Here is a 13,511-nt window from a genome sequence, read left to right on the forward strand (position 1 = left end):
ACAGAAATTCTATTTTTAGAAAGCCTTTTTAAGGGATAAGTCTAACGATATTCTGTATGTTTCATTGTCAACAAATCCCACGAAAAGACCGAAAGAAACAGTGAACTGATCCTACTAACAAATATTATGTGTGTGTGCATTCAGAGCCCGATTCATCTCATTCCTCTGTGCCATAGAGCTCCAAAGTGGTACAAAAAAACTATTACAAACTAGTGCTGGGGCGACATGTATATCTCCCAGTTTGATACACAACACTTGGGTGCCGATTCAATAAATATTGTAATTCTTATATGTTGCAGTTTGGCTGGTGTAGCTGGTCAATGGGGAGTGTTCAAGGAGCAGAGGAGCAGTTTGAGTCAGCAATGTGAGGTCAGCAGCTATTAGTGTGTTTCCAGAGAGAATAGGAAATATATGGCCGTATAAGCACTCGTGTCATTTAACGTTACACCTGTGAGGTAAAATGGATCATCTGTGAAGATATTATCTTGGTCAGGATGCTAATTAAACTAGCGCTTATTCCATTAGCTCGATGTTAATGGACAAGTGCTAGTTACTTTTAAGATGTAACTAAAATGATCGGTAGCTTAGTCTAGCATAGCAGAAAAAATAGAAATGGGGAAAACAACTAGCTTGGCTCTGTTAAAACATATCTTTATATCTCCTTTGTTTAATCCGTACAAAAACTGAAGTGTAAAAATAACAGTTTGCAGTTTTACAGGCTGCTGTGTGCCAGATTATTTCTTGGTTACCAGGCAACCAATGGATGCAAAATTACTGATCACGACCAAGAACGTTACATTGCATTGATTGTGTGTCCCAAACCATCGGGCTTTGCTTTGTTTAGTGTTTAATCTTTTCTATCAGTATAGTAAAGCTGGTATGTTGCACTTCATCAGTTAAAGACCAGAGCCCATGCCAGGTTTCTGTGTGATAAAGAGTAATTGTGTCTTTCCGTGGCAATTAGGATCACTTCTGCTTTGCTTTGAGTGCCTATCTCTCTTTAATTAACCCACACTCGCACACATCCTTGTTTTTTTACAGGTATTCACTTACAAGCCTGCAGATAGCGGTAGTATAACTCAGCTGTGCACAACGTCAACTTCTTGCCAGAGATGACCTCCATTGTGTTTCTTGTATCTTTGTCAAGCCTCAAAGTGACCATCTTCCCTGTTCGCTCACCCCCCATATGCTCACACACACACAGACACACACACACACACGACATGTGCAACACATACGCATGCTGCCTTTGCACTTGTTAGCATAGCTGCTTGTGCTGTAGTTGTAGTTGGATAATAGATTGATATTGACTAAAGGATTATTGATTGTTGATTAGTATTGCTGAAGTTAAATTAATGCTATTGTATAAACATAATACCAAGAGATGCAGGGCTGGGTAAACTGCTATTGTACTATTACACAGAGCAATTGTCTGTGATTATTTGTACATATGTGTTGTGATAGGTGAAGGTCAGTGCTCGGAGTCAGTCCTCCACTCTTCACCTGATAAATGTAAAAAGGTATTTTAAACATTGGCATTTTAAGTGAGCAGTCCCTTTGTGAGACTGCATCCATAGTTGGTTATTGGTCCATGATCAGGGTGGTGCCAGGTTATTATTAACTCATATTGATAATGTTACTGATATTAAATTGATATTAATGCAGTTATTGGTATCAATAACTATCCTTAATATCTGCTAATAACCAAACCATAACATTATATTTTATAACCCCCAAAATTTGCAGTAAAAAATACACCGGATACCACTTGTCCTTAATGGTTTGTCATTTGAGAAAACATCATCATCTGTATCTCAATTTCTTTGCTTCTCTAAATAAAACACAAATTCTCTTCCTCCCTTTCCCTTCACAACATAGCCTCTTCTGCCTCCTCTTCCTCTCCATCGTGATCTGTTTTCTCGAAACACAGACAGCTTGCCTGACCACCTGGAATACACATTCCGATCTGCTTGTCACTTCACATCTCCCTCGTCTTTCCCTCTCTCCTCTCTACCTCTATCTGTCTAGCCCTCTTCCTCATAGCCTCTCTATCTGCCCATCTCATTCCCTCCTTTATATGAGCATGCTACTCAATAGAGATGTCCTGCTTTTAATTCGTCTGCCAGGGAACCAAGGGAGGACTGGGAGCATGAGGAGGGGGGCTCAAAATCTAAAGAGTGGGTGCTCTAAATGTAAACAGTGGCACGCAGAGCAGCTTAAGAGGGCTATAAATAGAGGGATAGAGCAAGAGAGGGAGCAAGCAAGGGAGAGATAGAGCGAGAAAGCTTTGCTTACGGAATAAAAATTGCTCCCGACAGTCAGGGATTAGTGCTTCCCTGGAGGATTTTCACTCCAAACCCCAATCTGGGGCGATTGGGAAGAGCACCAGCCTCAGTCATCTTAATTCAGTTAAACCCTGCCCAACACAGATAGACAGCATAGATGCACGTATATTTGCACGCAATCATAGAGAAATACACATTATTTGCACACTTGTGTACCAGGTGGTAGCAGAGGGTGAAGCAGGATGAGTGGGGGCTGTTGGTTTGAAAAAAGGAGAGTATAGATATAGAAATTTAGAGGAAAGTGAATGTGGTACACTCTGACTGAGCTGGTACAGATGTAGAGCTGTGTGATTCGTTTGGTCATAAATTGAAAGACACAGATGATAGACACACACACACACACACACACACACACACACACACACACACACTTTTCTCTCTCACACACATCACTGTGAGCCTCATTACCAGCAGATTACTCAGCACCTGATCCTGCTAAGCTTGTTAAACAACACTGTTCTGTAGCAAACACACACACACACACACTCAGAGTGAGGTGCTAAGAATAACTGTACAAACAAAAACCAGTACAATACCAGTAAAATAACTGACACTCGCATATTGTCACTGTCACTATGGAAAACTGAAAAAAAATAAATCAATAAATTTGGCTCTTTCTTAAAGCTGCATCAACAGATTTTTGGTCACAAGGGGGCAGAGAAACAGCAAAATAAGCTGAGAGATACTCCACCATGTCTTTGGCTCATGAATCTAAAGCCAGGTTTAAACTACACAGTATCAGCCCAAAAATGGCCTGACCGAATAGAAGTAGCTCATTTACGCTCTACTACAAGTGTTTCACGGCAAACTATGATTGGTCGGGCTACACCGTGGAATTCCACAACGTCTCTCAGCCAAGTCATAGTAAAACTGCATCACTATATGATCCGTCTCAAAAGGAACTAATATTGTGTAGTTTGATCCCAGCATTCTGTGTCTGCGAGCAATCGTCTGTTTAAACATTCTGCACAGAACAAGTAACTGGATTTGTGGATTTTTGGCCACAAGGGGGCAGAAGAACTTCAAACTGAATTGAAAGACAAGCAACATGTTAGTAAGCAGCTGCCCTTTACATTTCCACATCTCCACCAACTCCTGAGAAAAATATGTGGATATTTAGCAGTAGTTTCACTTTCTTGACTGGATAGTTTCTAACTTGGTTCAGGGCATTTAGTGTCACGGGCTTGTCGGATGGCCTGCTACTGCCGCAAACACTGAGACTGAATCAGACATGAAATGTGTTGGAAAACTAAAACTATGAGCTTTAAGAGGCTAAAAGGGCCTGCAGAGCTCCAGTCAATGAAGGGCGTTTTTCTTACTGGATTAAAAATGGATATTTTGTATATAAATGTCCACATACATGTCAGTCACTCCTGTAGTGCTCAACAGTGTGTGAGAAATGATTTGGGAAGTGTGTGTACAGTAGCAGTGCTGCAGGCTTCCTTCTGCTACACATGTTTTGGTTCCCACAGCAACACATTAGCACAGTAAACAGCCAGTAAACAAACTGTGTGTGCTCCTGAGCCTCTATCTTTATGAGGACCAATTTCACAAGTAGAGGACAATTTCAGAAGATAGACATTTGTGAATGTGAGCATGTATTTGGACTGTAGTGGCAGTTTTGGAAATTGGGATCAACTCTGAAACTTTGGAACATGAGGACATTTGGAAAGTGAAAGCATTTTGCATATTAAGGATATTTGTCGAATGTGAAGACATTTTTGTATAATCTCCCAACATTTTCCCCATTTTTGGAACATGAGGACATTTTTAGAAAGTGGAAACAATTTGCAAAGTCAGTATATTTTTTAAAGTGAGGACATTTTTGGAAGGCAATAACATTTCTGGAAAGTGAGGAAATTGATGGTAGTTTTGAAAAGTGAGAACATTTTGGGAAGTGGGTCGTGTCCACTTAAGACGGAGAGGGCATTTTGCAAATTATGGATATTTTTGCAAAGTAAAGCCACTTTTGAAAGCGAGGACATTTTCAGAGACCGAAGACATGTCGTCTGGTCCTAAACTCACCTCACCTCAGGTGTCCTAACAAGTATGTACGTACACACATGTGTGCATATCAATCACTTTCCTCGAGGTTAATTCTACATTTAAGTGTAAGTCAGTGGTTTTCAGTGCGATAACTAACACCTTCCTTCAACTTTCTACCTTTGCAGACAAACAAGGTCCTCAGAAGACACACACACACACACACGCTGTGGATATCCACAGTCACACTGCAGAATGAATAACGTATAAGTTTTCTTGAGTGTTAATGAAAAATCGATAGCTCTGAGAGTTGCAGGTACTGTATGCTGGTGGATGGAGTGGTGAGCGTCTGTGGGATCGCGGCTCAAAGTTAATTCACTTTCACAGTTTGCCAAATGAATGAATAAAATATGATGCTCCAGTTTGTGAAGAAGGAGGGAAAGAGTCTCTAATTGGAATTTCTGTCGGCTGAACGAGAAGTTGTGGGGAGACAAATTATTCACACACACACACTCTATATTAAATCAAGTTGGTCCATTAGGTAGCCCAAGGTGTTGGCATTAGCTCTGTCCCTGGTGATGTGGGAAAATGAACATCTACATTGATCAAAATATGCACAAAAATCCTCTGTGCACTCATTTGCTTTTTAAATATTACTCTATATATACTGATTTCCACAACTTTATTCATGATCCACTGTTACTTTGCATCTTATTTTCTCTCCTTTTAACGAGCCTAACAGCTACAGAAATACGGAAAGTCAAACGATGCGGCCTGAGGTGATAATTCTCTACAAATACTAATGAAATATTTTCAAATGTTTGTACAAAGTAAAGCAGACATTTCTGGGAAATCAGCTACACTGCTTCCATCCTCCGACTCACGCAGCCGCTCGCAGGCACACAGACAAACACAAGCCCCTGTCCGTTACAGGTCACATGTGGGCGCACAGCTCATAAAACTGGTGGCGTGAGGGGCCGCGGCGGGGAGGGGGAATATACCCGGACTGACGTGGTAGCTGGTGATACAGTGACATTGATGGAGATATTTACCGTAACCTCGCACCGGCCTTGGCTTAAGAAGGGAGGGCGCTGTAATTCTTCTCTTCATTGCAACTCTTCCCCGACTCCGCCATCATTTTTCATAAAATTCTGACCAGACAACTCATAAAACCATGACAAAGAATTTAAGACTGATTGTTACACCCCATCCGCCTCATCCAAGTAGAGTATAATTAGAGTTATGAGCTAAATTTACATAAAGAGGGGTTTTAAGTATTTGACTCTTCATCTGGATTTTGTAGTTAAAGATGTTATTTAAGTGTGGTTGAAGCATAAAGCTGGAAGCTGGTTCTCCACTGCTTTGACAACTTCTTGATGTGATGAAATTAGGTATGGTAATCTGAACACACCACTGTGAGCAGGCCCTCAGTGTGATGCCACAACTGGAAAAACTGATAATTCAGTATGTAAATTCATCAGTAAGCCTTCAGCATCGGTAAAGGTCACTAATCAGCACATTATACATTGTTTAAATCCACACAAAAAAGTGCAAAAACTACAATTTATGCATTTATGCATGTGGCATTTCCATTAAATCAGCCTCCCAAAATAGCTAAAACTGGACTGAATGGAGTTCTTGAGAAAATGTGCTTTGGTACTCTCAACCTCTGCTGACTGATGAGGGCGGGTGTTTATAAGATAAAGAACTTGTATTTTCAGACACATTACACTCTGACCTACATTTTTCCATTTCTTGCATTGCTTTTCTTTTCCACCTTATTTCTCTCGCTCATACCCTCTCTCTCTGACAGGCCTAGCTGGCTGTACGACTCAGATTGGTGTGAAATCGCCGCCTAACAGGCGGGAAATTGGCTCTGTTATTTTTGGAGCAGAGTCATGGGGGACCGTCGGACCATCATCCTCTCTCTAATGAGCAGGTGATGGAGGCGTAGCTGGGGAGGGGAGGGAGGGATGCATGGCATCTCAAACACCGCACTCATGGCAGATGTACAGATGAGAGCAGAGAGGGGAAACAGCGTTGAGAAATGTAGCTGAGAGAAAGGAGGGGAAGAAGAGGCGAAGGAATAAGATGGTGTGATGACATCTGCCACTTCTGCAAATCAGCCTTCACGGAGCTGAACGTGGCCCGTGTACAGTGTGTGTTTATGTTGAGATGATGGCCGTCTTGGGTGGGGGGTTGCGTGGCCAAGGAGGGACGTGTCAGGAACAATACCGTCTACAGCCAAAGCAGAACATCGCCTGTAACAGATAACCTACAGAGCAGTTCCTGAGCTTTCTGTCTGGTGTACCCACAGCCCTGTCAGCTGTACCAAGAATCCCCGTCATGCTCCAAATGTCTTTTTTAATTAGACATTTAAAACTCTTGAAAAGTGCATCTTGATTAAATAATTTCATTATGCCAGAAGTGATCCTGAAAGTGATGTTTAACAAAAGGTTTACATTTTTTCAAGTCTGGCTTCAAACATTACTTGCATGCCAATATGTACGTTGAAAGCAACAAATTCTCCAAAAGCAACAATAAAATAATAAGAATCGTCATTCCTGCTGTTCACAATGGACTCAATAAGAACACAACAAAATATACTCCTCACTGTGTATAAAACTGCAGCTTCTAAATTCACTGTGTATTCATTTTATTGCAAAAATTCCCTCTTTTTGTTTCCACCATGTTTCCTTGCCAATCCACGTGAAGGAATACTCACACAGAGGAAATGTTGCACTAAAATCACAGCAGCTTGTTTGATTGCTGAAGCCTTTATCACGTTTGGCTGACCTCTGAGATTCATTTCCATCCAGAAAGAGGACTGTAGATTTTGTCCCCATCACTTAAAACTGAACAGCTGAATGAAAGATTCTCCTCACAGCCAGTACGGACAGGAGGAATGATTACACACCAGTATCTTAAAATAGATTTTTAAAAATCTCAACTTATCCTTTAAGGCTTTGCATCTGTACCGCTGACACTTCAAGTGGCAGAAGCCGAACTGTTTATCAATACTGTCTTAATTTCAGCAGCATGTGGTGTTCGGGTGTGTCTTGCAGTCAGCTTATCGCAGCTGGTAGTTGATTAGGTATTGTGACAAAAATACTAAAGATCCTATTTGTGTTTGTTTTTATCCTAAACACAAATTGTGGATATTTTATGGTACCAAACCATAATTCAGATTTCTACAAATTAACTGAGCTGCTTTCCTCTGGTAACTACAGAGGTAGCCCACGGGGTACAAGTGCCCTTCAGTGGAAATCGCTGCTATAAAGGACAGTAGCATAATGTGCATGAACAGAGAACTGGACTTGGACTGGACTGCGTGGGGGGTTCCAAGCAGCAAAGTGTCAGGTACAATCCCATCTTCAGCCAAAGCAGTACAATGCCAACAACAGAGAATATATCGAGGGCTGTACAGTTCATCCACACTGGCATCACCACACACACAGTGTAAACTCTGATCATTTCATTCACACCGTTGCATACTTTACAGCTCATTCAGTATTTTAGTTACATGCACGGACACAACCCGAGGAAGCTCTGTAGACACTCTTCAGTTTATAAGAGCATGTATTTATTTCATATGTTGCTTCAATCATGTCCAGACCTTAACACCCTCCTTCATCTCCTCATGACTCATGAGGGAATGCACAGTCACTGGTTTCCCTGATTTAACTGTAGATTACTCGTGGCCACTGGAAGGCATCATACGCAGAATTCATCACAGTACATAAATTCAGGCAACACTGAATTGACACACACAGAGACACAAACACAAACACATATCCTCACCACATATCTCAGGCACAGCCCCCTTGGAAGGCGTCAGCTTTTTACTCCTTACTGGAGGTGTAGCAGTCTACACAACAGCAGCTAAACACTGCCCCCTACTGCCACACATTCACGATGCATCCAATGCTACAGGGGTGATAAAGTTGGCTGACTTGATCGTATTGAATCTGTAGTCTCAGCTATTTGTTTCTTTTTCAACTTTGCCTTTTATAAACAGCACAGTTAATCATTTTTCAAGGACTGGTGGAAACACAAGTTTCACAGTGATAAATTTAATGGTGGCAGCAATCACCAGAGAACTGGTATGATTTGGAATCGTAGCACTTTTTGTTGTCGTGTTCGATACTCATGTAGAAAAATGTCTCCTTTGCCACAAATTAAAATACACAACTGGAGCTAGAGGCCACAAAGACAAAATGTATCCACTTGAATTTAAATGCCCAAAGTTCTGTGTGTATGTGTGTAACTATATATAATATAGTTGATTTACTCTTCATTATACATTGTATCTGTGCAACAGTTTGAACAGTTTCCGTTATGTTTTTCGATTTGTTGGCCTTATTTCTGGTGACTCCCGTCCCCACGCTGTTCATGTTGGATATTATATTCAACCCGTTATTTTATTTGCACCAATAAAGTCCTCCAGTGTTAGACAGTCTGGCCTGTGTGCAGCTGACATCCAGCCTCATTTTTAACTTTGCTCAGTCTCGTGGGGTGCCAGCGCTGGGGGCAATGTGGTCCCACAGGGGCCATGGAAGTGGAACCTGAAACACAAAAAGAAAAGCAGCCTGAGTGTTAATGAAAACGATCCATGCGTTGATGCATGCGTTGGCCTCCGTGACAGTACATGACACGTACTTGAAGCGCATGGTGGCTGGTGTGTTTTCCATGTTGAATTCGGCCACAGGGACTCCTCTGGCTGCCACCTGAGGAGCAAACATGGCTGCTGGATACACAACTGATGAAGTGCCAACCTGCAGAGTGGGATTTGATTGAAAATTTAGATATCGTTAGTAACAACAAAAAAAAAAAAAAAAAAAAAAAAAGATTATTTATTGCCATTTCTCATTTATTGAGATGGAGTAAGCTGGAGTGAGACAGGAAAGGCAGGGGAGGGGCCCCTGTGGTAAAGACTGGAGTATGCATCAAGTGAGCTACTGGAACAGCCCAATAGCACAAACTATTAAGAGGATGACCAGTGAGTAAAGGTTCAGGCTCAGTAAAAGTTCAGGTGGTTAATTTAAAGTGACTTGATCATCTGAAAGTTAATAAAGAGAATGTCAATATTAATAAAAATATAGTTAATTTATTTAGTACACAAACATGGCTTTTACACAGCACACGATCTAAAATGTTGATATTCCCTTTGATAAATGTAATAAGCCGTGTTGTACAGCAACGACTTTAACAGTGTCGAACAACTTTTCATGTTGCCAAAGCCGTTTTTTTGTCTTCCACATGTGTGAGATTGTCTGACTGTGCTGAGCACTGCAGCTGGACAGATGTGCATGGTCTTCTACGAAGTATCTTTCTCTACATGTGTACACTCCAGGTATGGGTTTTCAACCATTTTATGTCTGTTATCAAACATCTATACAATTATCAATGATTACACGTACCACCAGGCAGAGGTCACAGCTGTCCAACACTTTCTCTGCACGGGTGAGGATGTCTGAGTCCAGAGTCTCTCCAAACCAAACCACAGCTGGTCTCAGGAGACCGTGGCAGCCTGTCTGCTCACACCTGAAACACACACACACACACATAAACACACACTTTGTCAAAACAAATAACCTCATTTGAAAAGAGCAGTGAGCATGAGTGTGATTTACCTGGGCAGCTGCTGAACAGGGATCTGGGCTTCATCCGTGTCTGGGTCTGGAGCTCTGAGGAGGTAATTTAACAAAAGAGGGTTGGTGCTTTACAAAGACTGATAGAGAGCCAATGTGCTGATAATATGCATGCTAGTAAGCAACTAGTTAATGGTGAATATGTGTACTTTAGTATGTGTTACCCTTAAAAAACTAAAACCATGAAATACTGATCAAAGAGGCTCCACCTGACAACCAGAACCAGTAATCAGAATTCTGTTAACAGAGTCAGTTCAGATCAGTTTTAACATCACATTCTCAGCTGTGACATTAATTCAGACTTCTGTCAGTCTGTCATCCACAGCAGAGACTGAATTCCTTAGTGGAACATTTCAGCTATTAAAAACATCAATTTAAAATGTCAGATAAGAGGCTTTTAAAGTGACATTTCATTTCGGTCACAGATTTTCCTTTTATTTCAGCTCCTGACGTCTGACAAACGGAAACAGACTTTTCTGTGCTGGCATTTTGGGCTCAAATGAATATGATTAATATCTCTAGATACAAATTTTCATATTGTTGATGAAAACAGTCCAATTTCCAAATGACATCAGATGAGGCTCTTACCCTTTTCCCTCCAGAGCAGCACAGATGGGGCTCTTGTAATTGGCTGCTTCATGACCACAGCTCATACAGCGTGTTTTAAACAGACTTCCTGGATTAAAAATACACAATATAACAGAATAGATCTAAAACAACAACTTAATCAGTTAGCGAGAAGGCAGAAATTTAATCAGCAACTATTTTAACACAGGTCCAGCACGATTTCCTAACTTCCAAGGTGCTGCCATCAAACTTCCTGTTTTGTCTGAAAAACAAGGAAAAGGAGTCTTCACTGGTTTCTACTTGCCGTGGATTTCCAGGATGGCTTTGGATCCGGCGCGGCGGTGGAGCTCGTCGATATTTTGAGTGATGACTGTAACCTCACGCCCTTGTTTGCTCAGTCGCTCCTCGCACTCTGCAATGGCCAGGTGGGCGGGGTTGGGATTTTTTGTGAGCATGACCTCGCGGCGGTAGTGGTAAAACTCCCAAACACGAGAGGGATTCCTGGAGAAGGCCTCTGGGGTGGCAAGTTGCTGCAAGATGAAGATGTGAGAAATGGTTATTATGGTGCTGAGTGAAAGCTTCCCTAGAAAATGCTCCTTTTTCACTGTTGATTTTGTGCGTTGAAATGTATACTAAATAAACTCAAGTGGGCTAAATAAACTGTTAATAGAAGACAGAAGAAAAGCTGAGCACATCAGCACAGCACTGCTTCCACTCAGCTTCAGAAAGAAGTTCCCAAAGACTTCAGAATGTTTCTTCTGAGTCAGAATGAGTTTCAGTCATAGTAAACCTTTCAGTGCACTTCCCAGGAGTGACTCTGAGATGCTCGATGGGTGCAGACTCCTCAACCAGAGTAGGCTAGTTGTTTCTTAAGCTTCTTACAAGCACTCACAGCAAAAAGTTTTCCCTTGTGGAAGATTATTACTTATTTATGACTTTCAGAACTGAGCTATGAACTTTTTAAAAAATGCTGTCTTGCAATTTTCAATTAAGTAAAGAGTAACACACTGATTTGTATCTAAGATAGGATAAGATAAGACAAGATCAAACTTTATTGATCCCATGCAATTTTATGATCATTTTGGAAGCTGCAGTTTTGGTGCTTTTATATTGTTTTCTAATAACAGCTGTTTCAAGTATTGCCCACCCCATTTACAGGCAGGGAGGGCAGGCTACACAACATAAACATTTCTCTGTATAATGCAGTCAAGCTCCATAATACAACTATATGTTTGCATACCTGTGCTTCCCATTTTCTCCAGTAGCCCCCTGCTCCTCTGAAGGTGGGGACGCCACTCTCTGCACTCACCCCTGCTCCGGTGATGATGGCTATATTCTTGGCATTGGAGAAAATCTTCCTGAATGCTGCCAGGTCTGCACAGGTACAAAAACATGGCACAAAATGACAAAAGTGGAGGCTCGTGGAATTATGGGTGATCATATAATAATGAGTCAGGAAGAGGATGCAACAGAAGCCGAGATGGTGAACTACCTGAACTGGGTCTGGCCATGTCTTGGCTAACCTGGGGCCTCTTCAGGTGGGCATACAGATGAGAGTTTATCACGCCTCTGCGAGTGAGTTGGGGCACAATCATCAGGTTCTGAACAGAGAAGAATAATATGACACTATTCAATATTCCCCATCAAAACACAGCTGACTTCCTGTTTGTGACCGGGCTTAAGCAGACAAACCTGTTTTCTTCAAGTAATCACAAGCAAAAGTTTGACAAAAAAAGCGCAAGGAGATATATCAGATGTGTCATCCTTCATGAAGTACCAACTTAGGAAACACATTAAGAATTTATGTTCATTTGTTGTTCAAACCTAGCAGAAGATTGTTCGCTCCCTCTGGAAATACTTGGAAACGCGCACATCAGGGGTTTCTTCAGGGTTTGGCTGCTATTTCTCTTTCTCAAGAGCAGATTCTTAGGTTTGCCGAAGTCTCAAGGCGACAAAGCGATGACTGACTGATAAATGAAGGGCACGAGCTGGGGCTAACTCATAGCGTGGTCAGTTTGGTTGTCAGGAAGGTCACTGAGGTTTATAAAGTTTAAAGGTCCTCGGAGTTAACGGCAACAAGCACAAGGCTAGCATGCTACTTCACTGTGTTCAGTAATCATGTCATAAGGAGATGAAGTGCGACTCCTTCGTTAATACAGTAAAACTATTATAGCTTTTCTGCGCATTAACAAGCACGGAGCTTCCTCATGCGCAGTTAACCGAGCCTGTCGTTAGCTAGCAGTAAGGTACGCTAGCTAACACTGTCAGCAGGTGACATAGAAACTAGCACGCTAACAAGCTAGCGCTGGTATCTAAGGAAACAGCCATTGACAGCGGCTTCATCGGCATCACATGGACGCTACATTGTGAATGTGCCACGGCTGTTAAGTTATGATTAGTTGGGTCCTTAGTGCTAATGTTTACTAATGCTAATTAGCTACCTGACTGTCACCGAAGGTAACACCGTCAGCTGAAGGAAAGTAGAACCGAGTCGGTGTTTTCGTCTCCCCGTCCAGCAGCTCGGCGGCTGTAGTGGATCGGTGTGGTTGTCAGGAAATGAGCCTATCAAGAAGATCATCGAGGTAAAGAACAACCCCTCCAAAAAGACACATGACCAGCAGGGGGCGCGTTTGTACCGCAGTACTCCTTTTGACTGCATGTGGAATCACATTTTCCATCACTGTGGGTAAATACAGCTTCTTGGACTTTGGAGCAATTTTTGTTTGTTCAGCCAAAATTTTGATTTCTTAGCTGCCCTACCTTATTCACTTTTGTCTAGAGCTGCCAATGGAACGTGATATGAATCTGCTTTGCTGCACACTCTATCTGTTGTGCTTTGTTACTGAAATAATTGTGAACCCATTTTCAGTCATTTTTGATTCTCACTTCTCCACTAGAGGGCAGCACTGCCTTAATAGAGAATAAAGCCGTGTTAAATAATGTTAACAGGGAATACATTATGGTG

The 13,511-nt window shown here is 41.7% G+C and overlaps 1 protein-coding gene across 1 annotated transcript; it reads right to left on the reverse strand.

Annotated features, from left to right (window-relative positions):
* Positions 1-7,881: 7,881 nt before the first annotated feature.
* sirt5 (sirtuin 5) lies at positions 7,882-13,119 on the reverse strand. Its single transcript, XM_041935516.1, has 9 exons — positions 12,988-13,119; positions 12,039-12,147; positions 11,787-11,920; positions 10,851-11,076; positions 10,568-10,655; positions 9,962-10,015; positions 9,749-9,872; positions 8,988-9,103; positions 7,882-8,893 (listed from the first exon to the last, which is right to left on the reverse strand). Exons 2-9 carry the CDS (start codon positions 12,139-12,141, stop codon positions 8,821-8,823), a joined length of 918 nt encoding a protein of 305 aa, XP_041791450.1. The 5' UTR covers positions 12,142-12,147; positions 12,988-13,119; the 3' UTR covers positions 7,882-8,820.
* Positions 13,120-13,511: the final 392 nt, after the last annotated feature.

Source organism: Chelmon rostratus, chromosome 4, assembly GCF_017976325.1.
Source record: "Chelmon rostratus isolate fCheRos1 chromosome 4, fCheRos1.pri, whole genome shotgun sequence".
In the NCBI taxonomy this organism is placed as follows: Eukaryota; Metazoa; Chordata; class Actinopteri; order Chaetodontiformes; family Chaetodontidae; genus Chelmon; species Chelmon rostratus.